Here is a 25,710-nt window from a genome sequence, read left to right on the forward strand (position 1 = left end):
GCCCCGTCAAAAATCAATGAATTCCCCGCTTGCAGAGCGGGGAGCACCCCGCTCGCCACCGTCTCGCCCGCTGAATAGCGTTAGCCTACGGTAGACTGGCCCGGCGCGGGCCGCGGGCGATGATCTATAGCGCGCGCCGTGAATTGCGCTCCGATCCAGGCGCGCACCCCCGTTGGCCTCCCGATTCTCGTTGTGACTCGTGGACGGACGCTGCGACCGAGCGGCGTCGATGACCGTCTTCCGGTGTTGTGGAGTATTGGGGGGGGGGAGACTTGAAGGGAGTCCTGAGCAAAAAAGTGGTTGATGAGGCGGGTGTTAATAGGAGGACTGTGTGATCTGGTTCTTGGCTAGCAGGTGACGGTATAGTTATTTTGAGGGCCGATGTGTGCATCCTGCATGATCTACATAAAAGAGACGAAATTAGTCCACAAAAATAGAACTTGGACGGCCTTTCGTAATGCGAGGGAAGGTGACGTGGTTTTGTGAAAACAAAGCCAACAGATGTTTTTATCCCCGCTATAAAATTGGCCCTACACGTTTTATTAGAATCGCGGTCTCCAGTAGGCCTATTTTCAATTTATTTTGCTTGATCATCCGTCCTCAATTTATGGCATGCATAAACAAAACTTGTTATTTCAGAAAGTAGTGAAACTGTTCTTTAGTTCTTAATACAACCTATATAGGGCCTACCATTTTGCTAAAAAATGACAAACATTGCCTGAAGTCCTAAACCACAAAATGCCTTTTAGCTCTTGATAAGTTGAATGGCACTTCAATTTTCTAGTAACACATTTAAGTTCTTAAATCGCCCGTTGATACTGCAGTTCTCAAATGGGACTCTCGTTCTCAGACGGGTACTTTGGTTTTCAAATGGGCCGTCATATAGGCACCGGAGAGCCCGTTTGTTTCGCATGGATCTGGATCTCGATTGGTGATCCCAAAGCTGGTTCACTTTATCCATTATGTGGGTTCCGCTGTGAGTTCAGTGAAGCAACGTCAGATCACTGATCGCAACTCAGATCCACGTGAAACAAACAGGACCTTAGTCATAGCTAAACCTGTTGTCGGCTCATTCCTTTGCACTCTACAGAAATCCCCCAAATTGTGTAACACCACTACCGCATGTTGCTAGCCCTGTACGTATATATCCAACCAAAGGTGACTGGCTCTCGCCATAGCATGTGCTTGGACCCGGGTATGCCGCCCGTGTTCCCTTTGATCCCCCGCCGTCCGTCACTCATCGGGCCAGCCACTCCCGGTGGGGTGTAAGGGTGACCCCCACAGGGGTGTAAAGGGTGACCGGGCCCCGTTGGGGTTGCAACCGGGCATGCCTACTCCATGTTCCCGACCCTTGGGGCCACGGCACTGGGGGAGAGAGGGAGAGAAGGTATTGATATGGTAACGTGGGAGGAAAATGCATCGGCCGGTTATTAATGCAAGTGCCAACGACGGCTTGGACTTGTTTTCTGCTCCTCGCGTGTTTATGCCTGGTTAATTGCTTTCGAAATGTTTGTGCTGGCCTGGCTGGTTGCCTGGTTAGGAACGGTACTTTTGAGAGCTTGTCGTTACCCGACTGGATGTTATGCATCATTCACGACGCGGTGGAAAGATGCCGCAATAGACCCTTTCACTAATTAATTCACAGTTATGCAGGCATGCGCACTAATGGCCTTGGCGGCAAGGGCAATTGAAAATGTACATGGGTGCGATTTTGATCATTTTCTCTCAGGTTTTCTGGCTTTGTTCGCCATTTTTTTTTCTTTTAGTGCTCTGTAAAAAGACTTAACGATCGTGATTTTTCCTGTTCGCACGAGATTAAGCGGGAAAAATCCTGCTTAGATTAAAAACTAATAGCAAAAACGATTTAGTGGGATTTCTGGAAAAAAAATGAACAAAGCCTGAAAACCTGAGAGAAAATTATCAAAATCGCACCCCTGTACATCTTCAATGGCCTTTGCCGCCAAGGCTATTTGTGCGCATGCGTGCATAATTATGAACTTATTAGTGAAAAGGTCTATATTTCTGCATATTTTGAAGTTCCATAAGGGTAGATAGAAAAGGAGGCCACACTGAACGACACGCGTCATATGCCCATTGTACTCAAAAGAGTACATGTTGCTGGCTATTTCACTTGTAAACTTACAGTTTATCCCATCATAGTTTCACAACAGACCGCTACGGGAAATGTCCGAATGATCGTGCGTGTGGTTTCAACTCAAAAAAAAAAAAACTCCCGGAATCTCTCGACACCAAGCCGAGCTCCGGTCAAGTGTTCGCAACCCCTTTTCACTGGGCATGTTTCTTGATGTACGACACAGCCCTAGCCCAGACGGATTGGCGATTGGTAGGACTTGGGGGGAGTAGGCTCGCTCGCCTGCCAGCCTACTAGCCTGCTACACGGACAGATGCGATTGTCATTGTCGCCCTGAGTCGGCAGACTTTCTTTCTTCGTTTTTTTTTCCTTGTGGTCGATTCTGGCGGTTTCTCTCTTTGTGTTCAGCCTGCTGACAGCCATTAAGTCGCCTGGGGTTTGGCTCGGGTGGCACCGTCATTTATTGTAGCTGAAATCAAATACGAAAACATTTCTTCTTAGTGAAAATAGCGGCCTCGCGCGCGTACCGTACCGGTCAAATTTAAACATAACCTTAGCTTTTCTAAGTCACAAATTCTTTCAGTTTTTGTAAAGCAGGTGCATTAAAGAAACCAAATCGGGTCTCCATACTTTCCTGTGGCTAAAGATCTTCGTTAGCGCTACGAGACCTCTCATCTGTAATTAGCCATTAACAACTAAGTGAGATCGAGGCTAAACTGTGAGGGCGCTCGGTCTCACTCTGCAATGTAGCTCCCGTGATCCTTTTTCAGTCCAAGTCAATACAGAACATGCGCAGTCGAGAGATTGCATCACGATGTTTGCGCAGTGGGACTGTCTGAATAAGGCCTGTTGTGACTCCTTTCAGATTCTTGGGGTCGAATCTGACATAAGGGGATCCAAACCTTTTGAACTCATCAATCGAGCATTGTATACACAAAGAAAGAAAAGGCTGTGGGATTGAATCGAAGGTAATCGTAGGCCATTACACTTAACATGGAACTGACTGTCATTTTTTTTTCAGGCTTTCCGCATTTCGAATTCACAAATAGTGCAATCTGTTCCCATTTTTCTACAGGTTTGGTTTCAGAACCGTAGGTCAAAGGAGAGGCGTATGAAACAACTCAGTGCCCTGGGAGCGAGACGACACCACTTCTTTCGAAACCCAAGGCGCATGCGCCCACTTAGAGGGCCTTATGACGTAGAAAACAACCCGGATGTCATGGGTAGCCCGCCATTCAATTATGACCACGGTAAGAAATGGAAAGCGATTTGCACAGTTTTAATGAAATTTAATATTTGCGTTGTTGATTGCCAATTCGCCTCTAAATTTGCCACAGCCACGTTGTTTCCAGCTAATCGAGGGGATAGGCCTAATCGAGTATGTTCAGTCCAGTCAAACGATCGGTTTTAGTGCCCTATTGTCTCGACCTTGACAAAACCTTGCGCGTGCACTGTTCATCCAAAATACTGCACACAAAACTATTTCCTGTTGAACATGATGAAAACTTCAAGGTGAGCTCTTGTTGAAGAATTGGTCTCATAGTTATAATCCTCACCGCCATTAGAGATCACATCAAAATAAAATTACGGGAAAATATGAGTTATTCACTGCTTACGATAGTGAATGCTTCCTGTAAAAGCAAGTCCACCGATTTCATGACTGACTGAGGCAGCAGACATGACGAGCACTCTTGCTTCTTTAACACGCCGTCTCACCATTGAGCTAAGGAGCACCGATTAATCAAAACTACATACAGTTGGAAATTGATCGTAAGGAAGGAAAGAAATCTCGGTTAATGCTCCTTCATTGCATATTAATTTGCCGACGACTGTCTAATGTTTATGTATTATTCAAGGAGCCCGTCTAGTGCAGACGTGTTTAGATTTATTCGGCGTATACATATACAGTCATTTGTCACTGGGGAGAAAAGGCCAGTCGTTTAACGTCGTGAAGGCGTGTGTGCGGAGCTGGGTTATAGTGTACTGAAATTCTGATCATTTGAATAATACTGAAAGGAAAGGGTTGCAGTTGTTCAGCGGTGAAATTTTTAAAAATTGAAGTTTGAAGTGAGATTGGCAATTGCGACTGTTATAATTGTTTAAAATTCTTTCTGGACAAAAGTGCCAGTTACGTCATTGTGGGGTACCATACATCGAAATAACGTTTCCTCCTTTATAGGGTCTGCTCTGTTTACGTCACAGTCTCGTTTTTCGTACAAATGGCTGCTAAAACTATGGTTGGCCGTCGGGACAAAAGTAAAAGAATAATTTATAAATTATTGAAAAATCCCACGCAACTTTCACAACACCAGATAATAATACACGTGTTACTAAATACCAAATGAAATACACCTGTAACACTATTTAAAATCAACGAAACAAAATCCATTTCGAACGTACTGGAGGTAGAATCCAAAACCAACCAAAAGGTGATATTTCTGCAAACTTTGGCCACCCATTCAAGTTCTAGGCAAAATGAGAGTGGTCTATATGCGGGTTTGCATGAATTCTCTATACAGACGCGCAGTAGTTGAACCACTTGGTACTGAAAAATCAATATGTATGTACGGAAAAAGAGAGGATCGGTATTATATTTTATTTGGAAACACAGTCCAAAAGATTTGCCTGTTACAAATTGAACTCACATTCTTCAGGGGCATTTTTCGTGTTTGTACTCAGCCTAGCTGTTTTGGTTTGAAAACTGTACACTTTAGCCTAGATGGGAGCAAGTCTGCAGCATCTGCTACCATAGATTGTGATACATGTGAGCTTCAAACTATTTCAAGTTGAATAGTGCTAATCTCCAGAGATCCACGTTTGGCTGCCTCCAAAGTTCATTTAACACCCTGCGTCGGGCGACACCCTTGCTCTTAACACAACCACCTTTACCCCAGGGACAGTCGCCCGCGCGACGCCATTTTCCGCCGCAAGTCAGGCGTGTGCCAGTTCGACGCTGTATGCGGTGCAAAGAGCTAGAGTCACCACCTCGTACATTCGAGCATAATGACGAGCGATCCTTGGGACTTTCACACCTTGGCTGCTCATTATGCAGGCTAGGAGTTCGTCAACCTTGTACAGCCGAGCCTTGTGAAGAGCGACCATGCTGTCACACATTATACCTGGATGGGGCATTGTGTCACAAAAAGGCGGGAATAGTGGGGTAACTTAGAGCTAGGACACAGATTCAGTTTTCAAAAGAAATGCCGTATTTATACACTCGAAAGTGTGCCACTCAAAAGCCCATAGAACCAAAAAAGTTTGACCATTCAAATCTACGCAGCGGTAATACTGTGAAAAGATTCGAATTCAATGAACAAAAATTTGACAAATGCACGTTCAGAAAAAAAGGCCTTGTAATTTCTGGCTTGTTTGAGCATGGTAGCATAACTCGGACGGGGTTGACTTGTGATTTATGGACAGGCGGGCTTTGTTGGGTGAAAAAGCCGAAACACTTGCTGAGATATAGAAAGCGTATCGCGCCATAATGAGCGTAAGCCATGTGTGAGGCTGACGAAAAGTTGGCTTCTGTTCTCCCGTTAAAAGCCACGCTCGATCGCTTCTCGATCCCCCGGACAATTGCGCTACCATAAAGTGCCGAAAAGAGATCAAAAACAGGATAAAAAATAACAAATCCTAGGCCTGGGGGCCGAAAGCAAACTGGACGGGGGAGAAAAAATGATGATTGTATATGATTGAACAGTTAGTGAGATAAAATATACTTTGTTCAGACTGTTTTGAGGTGTAAACGAAAATTGTGGGGGTTGATGCCATTCTGCAACGTCCTTGGGGAAGAAATGCAGGTATTGTGTAGTCTGTGCGCGTTCCAAACATCTGCGTGATGCGGACATGGCCGAGGATTTCATATATAGCGTTATTCTGCTGCAAGGTGGAAGCGGGCTTATCACGAGCCTAATGCACGACTCAGCAATGGCTACTGAGTACACTACAGGGAAGGCAGCCAAGGTCCATTGATCATGCACAAAAAAACGCAGCAATAGGTTTTTCATTCCCAAGTCAAGGGTGGGGGGAGAAAAGCTGGACTCAACAAAATGTAGTCACCTCTTGCGTTTGTCTTTATCCCACTTCGATCTAACTTAACAGAAAGTGGTGAATATTCTTTTGTGGACGCATATTATGCTCCAAACTGGAAAACTTCCTGTTTCTGAGAACGTTGTAACATGCACTGGACGTATGCCTCCCTTGGAAAACGTTTACAAAAAACAAATAGGAGCTGTCGTCAACTGGTTGAAGTGTGTAATACAGACGAAACAACTGGAGTTTAGTTTACATAATGCATGTGTATCTACTGCTTGAATCCAGTTTGAACGTTGGAGGCGTTTTCCCCGCTAGTTCACTTGTTTTGAAAAACACCTAAAGCCTTTTTTCCTCAAAACACCTGTGGATAATAATGTGCTTTCTCTGTACGTTTGGGGGACTTCTGAATCGGTGCAACAGTCCGTGAAAACTTTCTTAAATTCTCGATCAATCATTCTTCGGCAGAGATGACAGTCTGTCCCCGAGGCTCGCCTGCTGTGGGCCCCCGTACCCACTGCACTTTTGTGCGCTGAAATCCGGCGAACAAAACCCGGCCAAGAGCTGCATCAATGCACCCATTGTTAGTCTTGTTTCAAGCTTGAAGTGCGATCAACACGGAAAAGTGCACGCTGCACCCACGGAAAATAAAGAAAACTTTGTGGTTGGTGTCCACTGCGACCCAGAGCTCACCGATAAACAATGATACATTTTCCACACTTCCTTTCACCTCTCTGTATCTAACTGGAACACACAGAGTGTCTGTCAAATTACATGTAGCACATGTATACAATTCCCATGTGTGTATTGTTTTCCCTCACTTGGTCACATTGCCTTTTAATGAAGAGACTGAAAAGATATTGGGCGTAAATAATTATTCATTCAAGAAACAGCCGTCGCACCACATGCACCCATAAAGCCGATGGTAGAATCATTGGCTCTTGTGTCTCCAATGGGGGTTATGGAGGTTAGCGCGCCCCCAACCTTGCAATCCTTTGATGCGCCGCCGTGGTGCAGGTCCCGCTGGTCCTTGTCGCGTTACATAGTGGGCGGTGCTTAACCTGGCGGTTCCCGTTTGTGCTAGTCCTGTGGGATCACAAAAACCTATTGCGCGCCGTAAGTATCAAAAATAGATTTTACCAAAATTCCATAAAGATTGAATGTCGTCATATCAGGTATATCGGCTGCTAATTTGCTGTGTTTAATTCACTCCTTTATATTTTTCCTTATCACAACGTGTCTTTAATTCTTTACTCCAATTTCTATCCTGTCTTTCAATCGGTTGAGCTGTGTATTTGCTTTTTCCCCCTTGATATGCATGATAGTTGATTTGGAGGGAAAGTGGCACAAGGAAAAACCAATTCAGGCTATTTTCTCACATGCAACTCATTTTGAGTTAGATGTTGGCTGGCTAAATTTCTCCCATCTACCGGACAGAAGAAGGTGTGCTGACAAACAAAGTTCTCCTCTCACCCGAATTTCCCCCTTTATTACCCATTTTCAACCCACCTTCCTTTCATAATTCCTTGGCTGATGGTTAATTCTTTACCAATCAGGCAATTCTTTACCTCCGTTCCGCGGCGAAATCCCTCATCAAACACGGCGCCGTGACACCCTGGCAGCGTCCACACGATGCGTGTATGCACACCCGCTCGGTGTAATGTTAAATAACGTGACATTAAACATTTACATGTCATCGGCTAATTTAGGGGCAGCAATGCAGCGCCTGAACCGTTACCTTCTTTGTGTCATTTCGAATCGCTATGGTCTGTCGAATATTCCTGAAAAACCGCGCAGCGTAGATAATCCCTCGACTAAGTTGTTTCCTCCGCGTTTTTCCCAACTAAGCCATAAAATCGACTGCTTCCACGTGTTTTAATGTCAATTATCACATTGTTCCGTTGGTTTTATCGTCGCCAGTATTCCACGCATTTTGGATGTGAAACGGAACGCAACAGTGATCACGTTCTGCATCGTCATTTTTCCAAGGGAATTCGCCAGGTGCAAATGGAAGACAAAGTCTTATTAACGATCCGCTGGCTTTGTTCACATCAGTTGTTGCCAACAAAATCTGGATGTCTTTTATTGTTGGGGGACAATTGTCTTTACGAGCAACAGATGGCATCTAATCCATCCGCATTAGGACGAGAATAAAAATTACATTACCACATGATGTGACTTTTTCATGCAAAAAGTCATATTTTAATCAAATTTTTTGGGGGGGGGGTCTTCGATTTCTACGACGACATTTTGCCGCCTTTTTGTGCCCCTCTATCCCTGGGGCTAGAAAACATCATGGTTGATTAAAAGCCCGCACGAATCGGGCAAATCCGGCCAGTTTATCTCCACCGTAACGGGTTGCAACTAGAAAAATAATTCGCAGATGCCCTGTGGGTACTGTCGGCCGTGGCTCGGCGTCTATGACGCGGGATCGATATTATGAACGACACCTGATAAATTTTGCGGTGTAATGTGAGAAATCAGTCCTCATTACAGGGTAAAATCGTTGTCCGGAGCAGGGCTAGTTCCGGGTCAAGACATATTTAACTTTCTGCTATACTTGGCCTCTTTTGGGATTTTGCCTTTTGTTTTTTCTCTTGTGAAATTAAAAAATGAATTTTACTGAAAAAGATTACTATTTAGAGAATGTTCCTTATGCTAATGATGATAGGGCTTACGACGCTTGTTTTTGTGACTGACATGGAAATGGGCAGAAAAGTCGCGTGCGTCCGCATACAAATCCACAAAAACGACATGATCGTCTTATTTCGCGTTGGTGTATAACTCATCCCACATGGGTGTACGTGTACGGTATACTGGATGTGCGTTTGATCGTTGGGCATGTTGGGCAGGATTGTAGTGCACCTGCCAGCGTGCCACGTACCAGTGAATACCCGAGTATTCTCTCCATACGATTTTTACAGGCACCAATAGCACGACCAGTTCATTCCAATGTTCAGTGTTATCTTCTAAAACACACTGGCCTCCCACATTATACACAAAACTCGGTGAAAATATTCATTGTTTTTTGAAACTGTGAACACTAGAGATTTTGTGCTAGATGTTTAAGGATGATTTCCTTCACTGTTCCCAGGTCATTTTACAACCCCAACATGCCTCTTAACCTGTTTTGCAGAAATGGTTGGAACTCTGTGTGGACTGGCTTAGTCCACACAAGGTTCAAACAACCCACATTATGCGGACGTCTTTTGTTCACGGGTCCACACTTGGTATGTAAGTTCTGTACACACTGTCCCATAGACCCAGCACAGGTACTTCGCACCGAGGACAATAGACTAACCACTGAGGACAAGGAAATATCCTTTGCTCCCGTTGTGTTCTGTCCTCTGGAGAGATTTCTTAACGCAAGAATAAAACTTGGTTCAGCAGCTGTCGTCATGTAATATTCCACTAAAAAAAATGACACGAGGACCCAATGAATTCCCGGCAAAGCCTGAATAGGCTTTACAAAATGCGTGCCACTGCGTCAAGCTGACGTGCCGGGAACACCCCCCCCCTCCCCAGAAATGTGGTGTATTTTTCAGCATACGGTACCCTGTTCGGCCTAATGGCGTCGGTGGTTCCGTGCGTGCCCGTTTCTTGTCGTCATTTCCACATCGACGCAGCTGGCAAAGTCGTTGGCCACTCGACATAATTCACAAGCCCTCCTGTATCGCTAACCTGAAAGCATTCTGACACCGCTTGAAGCCTTCGAGCTCAACACGCACATACCCCTGGCCTTTTGTTTTTTTCTCAGACTGCATTTCAAAATTCAAGCCGCCACTTCGGCCACTTCGCCCCCTCCCCAGCGCTTACACACTCCGACGCACTTTGTATCCTAAGTATTTCACACATTCTTTTCACACCGTCTGGCAAAAAAGTATGCGATTCGCGTGAACGAGCCTACTCGTGCATGGGTTCAGTTCGAAGTTGTTTGATAAGAAAATGGAGAGGAATGCGACTGGCTTGTTTTTTAGAGGTGTGATCGACGAATGATGAATCACCATTGGATAACCTGTAACTCACCTGTACCATCTTGAAAAAAGTATCACTCTGTCATGTCAAAAACGCAACAAAAAATGCATTATAATGCAGTGCAATACTGAAAAATAGTTTTAATAAAAAAAGTGTTTTCTAAACTGTACCTTTCGAACGTAAAAGCATAGAGCCTTCAAAGTTTTATTTCATGAGTATTGTTTCAGGGCAATTACATTGATTAACGTTAATACCTGTTTTATACTTTTTTCTGCAAAAGTGTTTGGAGACTGTCGTACAAAATTCATGTCAGATGAGAAAGAAAAATTCTGTCGATCAAAAGAGGTCGTTTCATTTGGGGCGGTTCACCGTTTGATTTAGACATTCAAATCTCAATTCCCCTTCCCCGCAGTCGACAGAGCCCGTAGTCTTGTTCTGTCAACTCGAATATCCAAGGCACCCATCATTCCGGCGTTTGATTGATGTATCTGGCAGAGACCGGAAGAATACATCAAATTCCAGGCCGTGCATCCGCGCCGTTTTCCCCGTCACGGCCTGGCAGTCACCGTCGGCAGATCCGCGTAGTTCGTAGTGTGGGCCTTTCGGCGGCATCTGCCTCGTGGACTGCGCTGTGCCTAGAAAAGTGTTAACCCAACGCACTGAACGTCCCAGGGGGATGCTGACGCAAGTTGAGGAGAATGAAAACGAGAGGGGGGACGGGGGACGGGGGAGAGCCTGCCAGGATCCTCTCCCCTTGAATGGACCATGGGTGGCTGCGTCCATGCCAGGCCCCCCTTCAGTTCGTGCCACTGGAGTCCCCAGAGGGTCAGCTTGGGATGCGTGGGCCTCCATGCGTGCATGCAGCCGTGGACTAATGCTCCACGCCGGGGATACCGCTGCTCCCGAGGGGGATGCTGGGTGAGAAGACAACCGTGCGCACGCGAGATCTCCCCCGTTATGCTCTACCGAGTTGCCGCTCGCTTTTCGCGGGGCTCCATCTGTGACCCGCTAAAAATACATGTATAGCCAAGAAAATAAAATGCGACTGGAAACCGCCATCCATGGGAAAATGCCGTGTGGGGATAGCTTCACTAATCCCCGCATTAAAGTTGGAAACAACGTGACTGTTTGCGCAGTAGTGGTGCAGCCAGTAATGAACACAAAACAAACTTAAAAAGCAATTCCATGCATGAATACTGTATTGGTCTAAATGCCCGAGAGATGTTTGGCCCAAAGAACGTCCCATAGTAATTTATATAACACTATGGAAAATGAAATGAAAGAGCTGTGGATTCTACAAGAAGGTGAAGTAAAGATGTTGAAGACAAGATCAAAAGCTTGAACGTTAGGAGATTTTTTTAACCCCTTGTTGTGGGTAACATGCGTGACCGTCTTTTGTGAAAATGATTTATTTTGAAGAACTGGAAACTGTCTTTAAAACTCATGATCAGCATGTCATGCTCTTAACGAGATTGATCCCCAGATTCCAAGTACTGGATCATAATAATGAATAATAATATTATTATTCTTCACTCTTCTTCTCGGTGTGTTTGCATTTAGATGGAGCGCCTGGTGATTACTATCCACAGGGTTACTACGACTTCTTCCCTGGTCACCAGCCTCCCCCGGACCACCAGGGAGAGCCGCTCGCCTACATGGGCACTCCGGTCTCCCAGCACAACCCCCTGACCAGCCTGGAACAGCCGTTGCATCCCAACATGGGTGGCCTCCCTCCGGAAGGAGCACAGCAGTTCGGCATCCCCCACAAGGAACTGAGTCCGAGCCCGGAGCCTCCGATGTCGATCGGGCACAGCGGGGACGGGTACCGACAAGGTGACAGCCGGTTCATCGTCACGAGGGCCGGCCTGCCTCAGGGAGGGCCCCTCAACGGGTACGGCAGGGGTGTCACGCAAGAACTTGTTGGTGAGGTGTGGTGACCCTCAGACACGAGACTATAGCACAACTTCACGCAAACCATAAATAGACAGTCCAATCAGGCCACTGGGTGCACGTACCAATGTAGCAGATGCAGACCACCACATCACAATGTGACTCAATTACCTCTTAGCCTTGACTGGATCATGAGATTTTGTGTTGGTGTCGTAGCTGGAAAATAGACTAATGCATCAGACCGAGCCATGAGGAATATGTGGTATCAACCATGAGGTTAGAGGCTAGGATAGGCATCTGCACATCAGAAACAGACTTTTTATAGTTTCTTCCATGGCGTAATGGCACCTTGCGTAGCCTCACTCATTTGTGGACCTCAGCCATAGGAGGTTTTGTCTGCCTGTCAAACATTGGCTCGGACAACCAACACTTGGGGCGAGTTGTTCGACAGATTTTGGGGAAAGCCAGACGCCAGAACTGCATTCAAAATAAGTTGGGATTGGTTAAGAGGTTCCCGTAATGAGGCCTCATAATACAGTACCTCACGTTGTGCTTGTCTTGCGTATGTTTGGCCGCTTTCAAATCATGCTGTCTCGTGGCTACGTCTTTAGTTTCTGCCGTTAACGCGCTACAGCTTTAGCCGCAGACAACAATGCACTTGGGACAAGGCCTTCTCAACACTCAATCATGAGACGTTTCTGAAGTTTCCATTTTATATCGCTAATTATTTTGTGGGTTAAATTATTGAGCACGAGAAAGGGAAGTTTAACATTTTTCAACCAACAGCAAAAAGATCATGATTCGAGTTTACCAAATTATGATATCACCTCCCGCCTTGTTAATGCAAGGGATGCTACTTTCAACATTTGGACATTTCCTGTGGGTTTAGATGTTAATTTTTTCCCTGTAATTTTTAAGCAAACATCTTTTAATGTGATCAATAACTCCTACTACTACTCGGAACGTTTGCTGACAGCAAAGTTGCTTAACTGGCGGAGCAACATATGGGTTGTGTGTGACCATTCATCAAAAAACACCATGCGATCTTGACGCAAATCACCAAAAATTCCCTTAAAAATGGACCAAAAGATAGAGATCAGCATCTTGTTTTATTCGACTTGCTGTTCAAAGTTATGATAAATCATTATTGTCGAGCTATTTCGCTACTTCTTGTCCATTATTTTGTTACCATTCCTTGTGAAGATTGCTATAAATCTCAGTACTAGTTTGATTTGATAGGATGGTTCATCCGACATCTTATGTGAAGACGATGACGTGGATTTCTGTTTCTCAGTACTTTTCATAAGTCTGCATTCATTCTTGTATGAGTTTCAACGTCTGTGGTACAGTAAAAAGAGTTTTACACAATGTAAACATTGTAATGTATGAGAGAACCTATTTTTTCTGGTCAATGTTCCACCGTCAGTGTTATATAGCATGTAGCAAAAGTCACGAGATTTATGTCAGCCAATCAACATGTTTCACTTCACGCGTCAAGTTTGATTTTGTCAATCAGACGGCTGTAATCCCTCAGCTTAGAAATCTGATTGGTGGTTATTGTTTGTGAATGACGCTCAGCTGGCAGAAGTGTCACGTGCTTAAAAGGGTGACTTGTAATTGGATGTCAGTGTAAACTATGAAAATAATTTGGTCTGTCTTTGCTAGGTGGGACGGAATACTTGTATATTTGTGGCCACTGGTGCAAGATAATAAAATGTACTATTTATGTCAAGTAAAATTCAAAATGGCCTGATATTTTCTGTTCTTCTCCATTAATTGCTCGTCTCGTGGTTTATGTCGTTCTCTCTACTGACCCGAGTTAACCTTCATCACGTGACGACAGCGTTAGTATCCGTAGGCCTACTCCGAAGCTAAGCTGGGACAGAAAACATTTATTAACTGAAAACTTCTTCAAGGTAGCATACATCCAATCTGCAAGCCGCTCACTTTGCTGGTGTGTTCACGGCAACAAACGAGGGCCTGCCGTATGACGTGAAATAATTTATACAAGACAGCCCAGTTTTCGCTTGTCTTTGATCGTCATTTGAAGATTACATTAAAACCTTTGTTTTCCGCATGGGCCCTTGTAATTTCCATTACAACAGGTGAATAGGGACAGAGTAGCTTTTCCAGATGCCTTAAATAGAACGAATGCCTTTGGAGGGTTGCGTTTCGTTTTTTAACGGAATTGGCAATGTCTGTGGAATGTATGAATGTATATACACGTATGGAAGCTGCTAGCAGTGGCCGTAGCCGTGTCTCATAGTGAGTAACACAAGTAACTGCTGGCCATAGTCAAGTCATTTGGATACGGCTTAGGTTACAACACGGGGAAGCTGGGTGCATGCAAGCTTACGATGGGTAATAGAGATGCAGTCAGACTCACTTCATTTGGAGAATTTTAATAGCAAACTACATGGGAGGAGGCGCAGAACTACAACCTGTTGGCAGTAATAATCGGCCGAGCCTGGTGTAAATCCTGGACGAAGAAAACAGTGGCTAGAGGTAGCGTTTGTCGTCGTCATGTCATGGGATTGGCAGATAGCTCTACAAGGCATGCAGACGTGGAGCTGTTGGAAGGTGGGTAGTTGCAGACATATGTATGAATTAGCCCTCGCACACCACGGAGACATAAAAACACCCTCCATGCTCACACTTCGACTGCGTGAAGCCATTTTCTGAATGTGACATTAAACGAACCATAGTTACCGCCGAATTACAAGAACGCTATCTGTACCATGTATGGGCCTTTCGGTACCGATACTTCAGCCCATATGAAGTTCCTTACGGTCCACTGGCAGGATTCTAGTTTGTTAAACATTGTAATGAAAGTGTGCAGGTGTTGATAAATGCAGGGTGTGAATGGTTGCATCACCTGCAATTTCCCTTGTCTGGTTGACCCCAAGTACTTAACGCCACGATTTGGCAAATACCATGGTACAATTAAGTCTCCTCCTGAAGATCAGTCTGGTGTGTTCTTAAAACGGTGTAGATAATAAATGAGATGCAAGTACCTCGGGATGCATTTGAGCCAGGAATGTCCCTACACAAACTAAGGTAATTCCAAATACCACTACTGTAACAGTAGGCTGTGGGGTACAGACAAGGGATGATCATGCTCGTCAGATGGCCAATGAAAACAATTTAGAGGGCGCTATTCACAGTGAGCAGGCCGACGCGAATCCATATCGCTCCCTACAAAGTACATGAATAATTTTGCCATCTGTAACTGCAAGGACCAGTTTTTATCTAGTTCGATTCTGACGTTATGGAGTTCTGTCTATAGAGTTAGTCATGAATTATGTAAGTGGCTCAATAAAAGTTCTGACAACGCTTTTCACGGTCATCCCTGATTTTGTGGTGGAAAATGTGAATATTTTCATCTAAACGTATTGGCAAAAGTCGCACCGTATTGCGCGTCGACCACTGGCATCCGTATTTTTTTTCAGATCGTCTACTTTAAAGAAAACATTGCGGTGGCCGCTTTTTAGACAAATTGGATTCGATAGAGTCAACTGGCACAAGCTCTCTCCCAACATACGCAGCCTATATTTCAACCCTCTGCATTAGCACAATGAATTCTATATGGCCAAGCGCATTATCGGCAGCCAACAAACACGCATTGGGGGCCAAATTTAATCTAAACATATCTATAAAGGTTGTGATTTTTCAGCTGGTGGGGTTTCCTCCCCTCCGCTCCTGTTTACAGAGCCCTGATTTTGGGGAGGTCCGTGGCCAATTCCTCGGGGAAACTTGTGCGCAGAAATTCGGTCATGAGCCCGGGCCGCAGGAGCACAGTGTTTCTCGGTATAGCGTTGTCGGGGTGTCTGCCGCTGCTATAAGTTGACGCTGAGCTGGGAGGCCGAAAATAGGCATTCGTCCATTAGTTTGCTTTTGTTGTGAGTCATTTTGCTCGCATGAAAAAAGAGCCACTGAGAGTTGGTACTTTCATTAAATCCCAGACATACACTTTGCTTCATTTGAATCGAGGGCGTAAAAATGTACAGTTATTTTCGGAACAGGGAATCTAGCAGTTTGAGTTTCAGCTGTTTGAGGATTATATACTTATACTGAGTTTCCATTTCCAGAAATTTGTTTTAGATTTTCAGTTCCGACGAAAACAAGTAGAGATGGTTGGAATGAATCATCTGCAGCTTATGTGGGACTGAAAGGTACATGTTTTAATTTGGCAATACAAAGTACATGTACATCGAATTTGTGTGTCAGATTTCCTGAACTCCCTGGTTCAAATCAAATACCGCAAAGATGAATTTTTCATGTTCAATTTAAAAGTGGTTTATTTACCTTGACAATTTTGACATATTTCCCTTGTAGTTAGTTGATATAATCAGCTAGTTTAACGACTCATCTTTATCTTCATACTGTACAGCAGCTGCCATACCCTAAAAATATCCGAAAATCTGGATCCAAGTTTACCACAGTAAGAAAAAGTGTGTTCCTCCATAAATTATGTTTGCGTCTCCCTCAAAATCATTGGCATATTTCAAAGTGACATGTTTGCGTAGTTTGCATTTTGGTTCGTCACAAACACCTGCTTGTCTTTCCGGGATGTTTACATTTTGCGTCACGGTTATTGAAGTTTGCCGCCAAAAGAAAATCAACATGGCGCAGCTTTTGGTTACGTTTCTTTTAAAGCGACAGGTACAAATAATCGACGTATGATGAATGAACATTGTGCTACACAAGAAATGTTTACCCTTGAATCACAACCACATTTGCATTGTTGCATCGTCACTTTTTTTTCTCATTTCCCCGCTGAAATTCGCGATAAGAAAATTCCTGCGTCTGTATCCTTCGCTTTAAATCTTCATCTCTTAAGCCCCTTTGTCAATAGTGTGGTTTTAGGTGAACACAAACCTACAATTATGTTTTGGCGCCATGTGAAATCCGACTCTGTGGTTAATGTTTTAACATTTGTGGAATTTTGGGGCCTCGTGCGAAACTTCTCCATCCGCGCCGACTACGATTTGGCAATTTCAGTCCGGATGACGCTGTGTATATCAGTGCTGGTCAAAAAATACGATACAGTATTTCACATGTCAACTGTCATGCACTTTCTCACAGAAAGTTGGGCGGATGATATTCAGACCAACAATGGGCGTTTAATCACCTAACTTTTTGTAGTGGTTCTCTATAATTAAACGTAGTTTTCCATTGTGTCCGGACATTTAATGAAATATGTGAGCCACTTTGAAGGCCATTCCCATGATAAAGTTAATGGAAGACACTGAATATAAAAATGTGGAAAATTCTTGCGATTTTAAACAGGCTGGAAGTCTGTAGAGCGTGTATGTCTTCTCGCTCACACTAATTATGACCACCACTTCCATAAATATGTCTTGGGTCGGTTATTTTCAATAGCTGTTAACATTTAAGAGTGTTTATCTTTTCTGAAGTGCCGTTTGCTCTGCACGCCCAAACCGGTCCCCACCATGCACCACCGCTGCGTGTTATCACTCAGACATGCCTGTGATGACGCGTCTGTTCGGGTGGTCATGATAGCTCGCTGCACAGCACGTGTCATCGTGGCGTCTGCGTATACACAATTGGGTGAACCGACCCAGTTTCTGAATTGGCGTATAGGCGGGGCTGGGGGTTGATTTCTATCCCAGATAAAAATCGAAAGAAATCGAACTTCTCCATTGGTTGTAATATGGCCTATCAACTGTGCACTTTCACACAAAATGATCCTCCTCCAAGTACCTTCCTGAAGTTAAGTTGGCCGGAGTTAGGCTACCAATCCAATGGCTGGCAAGAGAGGACAAACTGAGACAGAAAAATTGATCAGCAACCACGGCATCAGCTAAAAACTCAATCTCTGTGGAAATTCTGATGCTAGTCAACCTTTGGAGTCGCAGTTTGAGCTCAATTCTATATCGTACATGTTAATCTCCCCCTTACTACCATGTGTAGGCTTAACCTTGCGCAGCCAGTCCAATGGCATAGCCAGGGGGGGGGCAATTCCTGGTGCCCCCAGGTGCCCCCTCACTAAAAAAAAAAACCCGGATGAATGGATAATGAAGATGGCTAACAAAAGCTTGCCCCCAAAAAAACACACCAATGAAAGTTGATGCCCCCCATAAGATGCTGGTGCCCCCCTGTGGCCCCCACTAGTAAGATCCTAGCTACGCCACTGAGCCAGTCTTGTCAAGAGTTTGGGTCGTGGCTCTTGTGGATGTTAATTTCTAGAAAACTTAGCGTGAATGTCTGCATGTGGCAAGTGTTTTTATGTCATATTCGCCCCGCTGCATACTTGCTCATTACTCGTTAATGGACCGTGAGGTTGAACTGTGTATAAAAAGAGGACTTTTTTAACAGTATAACCTTTTCCCGGTTCTCGTAAGCAAAATCTCGAGTATTTGTGTTATTTATTTTGCATGCACCAGTCTTCCGATAATTGAATCGTCAACAATACCTGAAATGTCATTTCTCGTGTGGCTAGAAAATCTCGAGAATGCATAACAGCTTTTGTCACTGGTCAGAAATATGACCGAGGCAGTGTGTCCGGTTGGTCTTGAGTCCTTTGGACATTTTCTCAAGAGGTTGTTCAGTCTAGCAGACCTTGGGTCTCAAGCGCCTCCAACCTGGCGTTTTAATAACTTCCCTGCCCGCAGCCTGCCCTAGAGCGCGTGACTCCTGCAATTTCAGCCCAGGGAAGAACCGTGGGAGATGCCGGGAGGATGTTGTAATAACAGCGAGAATCGTCTCGACCCGTCCCCGTGACAATAGGCCTCGCAGCGGGGGGCGCTGTCAGCTCGGGCACGCCTGCCACGCGACTTCTTTCCCCAGCGGTAACCTTGGCGACATCTCTCGTTTATTGTTTCCGCTCGCCAATGCCGCATCGGCCTTGGAGCTTCAGTCTGCGTTAGGGGGAAGATACTCTCGATGGAAGGTCGAGGAGGGTACATCCCAGCCTTATCCGGACGATGAACCGCTTGGCACTAAGCATCCTACACTGCTTGAAGACGAATGCACCCCCACCCCACATGTACATGTATATATACTTGTTTGTAGTTGTGGGGACATACACTCGTCATTTCACCCATTTTTGAGGGGACTACAAACGCCTTGATTAGCCTAAAACACACCCCAAAAAAGAGAGAAAAAAAAGAAAAAACCTCCTCCATAAGATGGTGAGGGGCCGGGGCCACTGGATAGGTCAGTATGCCAGCCCCGAGCCTCTCCACGTCACAACGGTAAGCCCTGTTACATGTTCCAACCGGTAAGGAGCTCAGAGGCAAAGAACTACGACGGGTAAATACCATGCATGCATGATACAAGGATATCGCTGTGCCGCCTCGTTCTTCGACTGCCTCGTCTCCGCTGGCACCTACTTCCGTATCACGAAGCCTAGGGTCATTGACGGCCATCCTGATCTTAACAAATAAATTTTAATGAAATGAAAACTTACTGTCTGGTGCATAATTAAAATCCACTGAAGAAAAGCACTAGATCAAACCAACCCTTAGCCAGTGCATGAAGGGGCATGCTTCACAAAAAAAATCTTTAGATTTTCCACACTAACTTTAATCTGTGTCAAAAAGAGAAATTCAACTTGGTTCTACTTATGGTACATAAAATCAAAATCGATTTCGATCAAAGATGGATACTTGTATTATTAATTAATTGGATTGTAGAGAATCCGTCTCGCCGCCTTCTTCTCCAACTTCACAGCAACTACCTTTAATAAGATTCACGAAGCTTGGAGCCGGCACTTTGATATGACGGGCATGAAAATTCTCAGCTGGTGGACGAGGTTGTCTGACACTTTTTTGTCGCATTCCGTTTGCGCGCCAAACCTCCCTGAACCGAGGACCGGCTTCTTTGTGTGTTTCATGTCAAGCTTGTCTGAGCATGGTGGCATGGTTGGGTTACGAGGGGGTCTTGACAAAGGTCATCGCGTTCAGCACACACACACACACACCGTCACCAAAGTCTTGTTGGTGTGTGGTTGTTCTTAGATTTGGCCCGTTTGAAGAAAACGGGGTGAGATGTCTAACGTGCTGGGTGTACCCTTTATTGTTAAATAATAGAATAACCAGGGGTATTTTTACCCTGAATATCCCTTTTTTTTGCATTAACAACATTTACAGTTTTGTGTGAGGGTAAGGCTTCTGTTGAATTTGTTTTTACTGTGTCAGCCTTAGTCAGATCATGGAGGTATGTCTCCATGGTCAGATACCTATTCAAACTGTTTAAAACACCCGTTGGTCGTTTCGATGTCAAGAATGTATCACTTGGTGGCGCTTTCAAACGTGCCAGCAGGCGCCATATTTTGAAAGCCTTCTTAGCACATGCTCCATAAGACAGTGGCTCTTTGCACGTACACTGGGAAGACAAGCTCCATCGGCTTTTGAAACCCAAACTCCATGTATCGACAAAATGAAAGAAGTAATGTTTAGGCATGGAGAGAGCATGGTTAGTGTAGGTAACACTACTACATTATTAGAATCGGGTTTTAGCTGCAAAGCGCAGGATCGCACGATATCTTACGCACGGTCGAGATGAGACACCTCGAAATTCAAGGATAGACGTCGGGAGGCCTTCATCTCTTTTCTTACTGTAGTTAACATGACATATCTTAAGGGTGTTAATACGTCTCCACGTATGTCAGTCGTGTCGTGACAATCGGCACAATCGGGCCTTGCTCCAATGTCTCACAGTATGTCCCCAGGCAGAGAGACATGGTAGCGGCGTTAAGCCGCGCTGGACGCAGGTGCATGCTGTAATGATTTCTGCTGGCCGACCATTGATTCCCTTGGGGGCATTCCCGCCGCTGTCGCGCGGCCGTTCTACTGGGGTAGGTCCACGCGCTGCATGCCCCGCTTGCAGGATTTGTCAGTGTGACAAAGTATGCGTCGCACCTGGCGCAAAACGAAGTTGTCTGGCGCGACGGCTGTTTCAACTGCCATTTGATTTGAGTCTCAGCACAGATTCCAAGTGTACTGTGTGGGTCTCGTTGATCAACACGGCTTCAAACAGCAACATCCCATTTTGCAAAGGAACTTAAACCAATTTATAATTACCACCTGTATCTTTATCTGTCACCATTATCCATTTTACGTATCATGGACTCAAAATAAACCGTCTTTCCGTGGATACTCAAAACTGGTCATCTAGTTAAGACGTCCATGCACTTTGCATCATCATTGGCAGTCATTAACACACCTTTTGTGCACAAAACCTTCTCTCAGATCTGAACAGTATGGATCGTTGCAGATGTTTTAATTCTCCAAACAGCCGTTCACTCCAAACCACCAACCAGAGTTCCTTTCAGGTTCTTGCTTGTGGCACACGCGACACTGTCAACCGTCCCCTGTGATGACTCCTATTCCCCGTTGCTTTACACTGGATCGTTCGATTAAAATAAGTCCAACCTGGAGAGAGAGAGATCACCCATCCCGGAGCACTGGTAAATCACAAAGGAGGAGGCACCAACGTCTTGGGGCAATGATATTGTTTTGTGTCTGAAAAGAAGAAATTGTTGATTATTTTCAGTTGTTTTTTTTTTAGATGGGAGGGGGTCCGACTATACAGTCTGTCCCAGCTGCACTGAACGCATAATGACACAATGTGTGTATGGTCTTATTGACACTGGAGAGTGGGACTTAAACTTCATACACTTGAATTTGGTTGTACTTTGGGGAGTTCACGCGCTACAGTGGTCGAGGAGGCTAGCTCGTGGGTGCCGTCCGCTAAATCACCTGCCCCCCCCTCCCTCGCCGCACGAGTGTCGGAATTACGGTCATGTGGTGTAATACTGCACTCACTGGAGCGACATTTCGGTCATTACAGCCTGGTGTATGTTTCGCTGTCATCTACAGTAGATTGCATCAAGCATGGAGGGGGTGAGTGTCCAGCAACAACTTGCGCCGGTCGGCCGTTGACGGGGGGGGGCATGTCCCCCATACTCACGCCCACAAATACACCCAAGCACAATGTCAATTAAAGTTAAAGACTTGAATTCATCACAGCAGGCACGCACTAAAGACGCCAACGTTTTTCAGTGCACACAGGCCCCACCTCTTAATTAAAAGCAATTATTGATTCCAACACTTGAAGCCGTTAATTTAACATTATGCAGTGTCAAAATATCGTTCATTTAAAATATCCACCTCAAAATCTTCTTTAGGGTATTATAAAACCGGATAAATATCCTCCAGAAACTCACAGAATCATTGATCACATTTGACATGCTGTCATCAGGCCCTTAGGCTGGGGGGAGGGGGTTCGACGGGTTCGAACGAGCCCCCCCCCCTCAATTCTGAGTTCAGCTAGTTGGTCTTTTTTGTGCACTGAATATTTTAAATAGACCGTAATATTGGGCATACAAGCCACGGCTTATACGTTGATTCTCAAGCTCAAGGTGACCACGACTCTGCATATTAATGAGTCAATCTCCAGTCATATGTCCCGTCAGGAAGTTTGAGCAATTATCCACATTTCAGGTGTTTCAAAGGGTTTGAAATTAATGTATTTTTGTTAAGTTTATTCAATATTGAAAACTACAGTGTACAAGTCTTACATGCAAGCTTTGGTTCGCGACAGACATGCAACTTTTTAATGCTGTTTTGACGACCCTCCCCCCCCTGTCTCTGGTCAGGCAACGGGCCTGGTCATTCAGAAGAAATAATTTCTTATGTCGGGTATTGAGGGAGAAACTGACGATAGCTGAAGACAAGCCAGCATAAGATTCATCGTTTTATCTTGGAAACAGCATTAATTTTTTAAAAACTGAACCGCACATCCATCACAACCTTTGTTCCTGCTACATAATCATGGAAAGAGTGCCGTTCCTTGAGACTCCTTACTACGCTCATCTGGGGTAAATTAGAAATGGGGCATGCTTATAACAAACCTCATTTAACGTGAAAGTGGAAAACTGTACTTTTTGCGTTGCTTCTCAAATGACACTGTGTACTAGTACGGTGCCTGTCCATACAAAGATCAACTTCTTGTTTACAACAATTATATAGGTTTTCCCGGCTAATTTCGGGAGATGTGTAAATGAATTCGAGCAAAATAGAACGAACATTCAAATCCCCGTTTCTATTTAACAAATAACAATTCTATTTCAACGAGGGTGCATTCAGCCGTAAAGAGTCAGCTTTCAGTTTCCCGATATTGCTCTACTTTAGTATGTTGACATTCATTTTGGCGCGAAATTGTACCTCTGCCATCCAGCGTTCATCTTAATTTGAACTCAGTCTATTTCGGAAAATGTGTAGGCGATTTCGCGATAAGTGTTATTTAACGTAACTATGCCTACTCAAGAATTAGAATTCATTTGTGTGCCAACAGAAGTTATATTCTTAGAAGTGTTTAGTTGATTGGTTAAATGTTTGAATATTCATGAAACAAACCATTCATGTTGTCATTGGAAACTAGCGACTCTTGTAGGAAACCTATAAGCACCGGCGCTGAGGGAACCTTCCTTCTTGTGTTGCGTTTCAATCAGAAATTTGAATTTGTTTAAAGTTTGAATAACAAAAACACTTTTAATGAGTAACATGGCATTTATTTTCAAAGTGGCGTCATGATTTGTGTAACCTTGTATATTCTAATCAAATCGAATGTATATTTTGCGATTTTAAATTACAGCAAATGAAAATGAATACTCACTTTCGAAGGGTCAAGGTAAAAGACAGATTTTCAGTGAATAAGAATGCGCATTTGTTGTAAAAATTATTTCTGATGCTCCACCTCCTGACAAAAATTAAATGGAATTATTTTAAAATAAATAAATAAAATATAAATGAATTATTTCAAAACCGATATCTCGTAAGAACTATAACAATAAAATGAAAGTTGGATAGTGTACATATTTTATTTAAAAAAATGTTTGAGTTTTGTAACGAAAGTAGGTTCAACTCTTGATCTGCGCACAGGGGCAGGGTTAATGGTTCCCGTAGCCCTGAGATCTGTCATAATGGTCATCTGTGGTGACTACAAAACTTGACTTATCACCACCACAGTACAGCCGACCTCGGCCGGGTCTTCGTTTGGTGTTAAACGATTTCCCCTCTTCTCAGCGCTCCGGTACCAAAAAAGTACGACGCTAGGACATTTATCAGCGAGTGCGGGAGGCCGCTGTCGAATGATGCGGAACCGTGCCTTGCACACCGGCGTGGCCTAGACCTTCAGAATGCACCGACAAAAGGCGCTCTCCCATCATCAACGGCCAAAAGCACCCGGCTTGACACCCGCTCGGCAAACAGTTCCCCCCTGGAAAAAAAAATCTGCACGGCAGAAATCCTAGTCAGACCATCGATCGCTCGCACACGCGCTCGCTTTACCGGATTCCGGTGCCTTTTCATGGTCCCGCGAAAGCGGCACGAAGTCAGTCGAGATAGCGGTGAATGTATCTTTTCACGGCTTCGTTTTCTCTGGGGAGAGTGCCACATTGACAATTTGGCAAAGGATGTCTCTGAAGTTTGGCAGCTGAGCAGAGCGTGTCGATAGCTTCCAAGGTTTAGCTATGGGCACGGTGTGCGACTGGTGCAGTGTTAAGAAGCTATTTATGACGCTTATTCCCACCAATCTAAGCAGTGATCTTATTTCCTTGGCATTGTTTCCTCTCCATCACTGGAGCTAATATCTTAGCAAGACTCAGCCATGGACTTCAGAACTCTGGCAACTTCACACGGCGGAATAAGGTCATTTAAAGTCCTTTCTTGGCATTCGTACTTTAAGGTACCAATTGCTTTCTAGCCTTTTACATATCCGGCGATTGCAGCCACCAACGGTGGGCCGCGGTTTTCGTTAGCATCTCTGGCTCAGCTACTTAAGAATCTCGTGTTTTGCTTTCATTTCAAAGTACAGTGGGAAAGGAAAGTGTCATGACACTTGATAAGGACCCACTTCATTACTGAATGAACAGGTGAATGGCGGCATGGGTATCACTGATGGGTTATAGTGACAGTCTTCCTCAACCAACCCCTTCACCCTGTTCCTGTCTCATCTCAAGCCACACCTAGGCCTCGTCAGCTCCTCCAATTTTTTCGTCTTTTCCCGCTCTACTTGCACGTCTTACTTTTACACCATTTACATACCAGTGTAGAATGCATGTCGTGGGATTTACCGTATAGTAAGATAACGAGGTCTTTGCTATAAACTTTCAGATTACACTGCAGACTCAGTGCTTGTATAAATACTGCCCATGAAAGGTAACCACAAGCATAAACAATTATATTTATTAAACTCACATCAGACATACGCAAAATTCCACAGGTATCTTTGCCCTGTGAGTTACATTGTCTTAAGCTACCCCTTCTAACCTACACCTCCAGACATCCCCCTTTCCCCACCTTACGGTACCTTCTTCTCTGTTTTCATATTTCTTACTTTAAAAATTTTTGCCTTCCTTCCTCACCCCTTCCTACCTGAGCCAAATATCTTCACCCCTTTCTGATCTCGATTTTCTCTTTTTGCAATCATGCACAATGCCTGTCGTAAATATATACCTCAGTCTCTTCCTTGTGCAACCTTTCCATTGCCTCACTCGTCCCTACCCAACCTCTTCTTTTCTAAGCCTCATCCTTATCTTTTTGACTCCCTGTCTCGTGTCGTCCTTGTGTTCCATCATCCCCATAAAAATGATTACCCTTTCCCTGTCTCATTCCCGTCATTTTTTCTGCCACAACTCCCATGTCATGTCCTGGAATTTCCATGTACTTCTTTTGCGTATTCCTCTTCGTGCC

The 25,710-nt window shown here is 44.6% G+C and overlaps 1 protein-coding gene across 2 annotated transcripts in view; it reads left to right on the forward strand.

The window, feature by feature from the left end:
• LOC110984855 (LIM/homeobox protein Lhx5-like) overlaps positions 1-13,734 on the forward strand; it is a 41,105-nt gene extending 27,371 nt beyond the window's left edge. For both annotated transcript variants that reach the window (XM_022245429.2, XM_022245430.2), the window contains exons 4-5: positions 3,168-3,342; positions 11,660-13,734. In XM_022245429.2, coding sequence (XP_022101121.1) covers positions 3,168-3,342; positions 11,660-12,036 — 552 coding nt within the window. In that variant the 3' untranslated portion in view covers positions 12,037-13,734. The remainder of the gene's footprint in view (positions 1-3,167; positions 3,343-11,659) is intronic.
• The last annotated feature ends 11,976 nt before the right edge of the window (positions 13,735-25,710 follow it).

Source organism: Acanthaster planci, linkage group LG09 (genome assembly GCF_054643075.1).
Source record: "Acanthaster planci isolate LZ-2023a linkage group LG09, COTS_SCS, whole genome shotgun sequence".
NCBI classification, from domain to species: domain Eukaryota; kingdom Metazoa; phylum Echinodermata; class Asteroidea; order Valvatida; family Acanthasteridae; genus Acanthaster; species Acanthaster planci.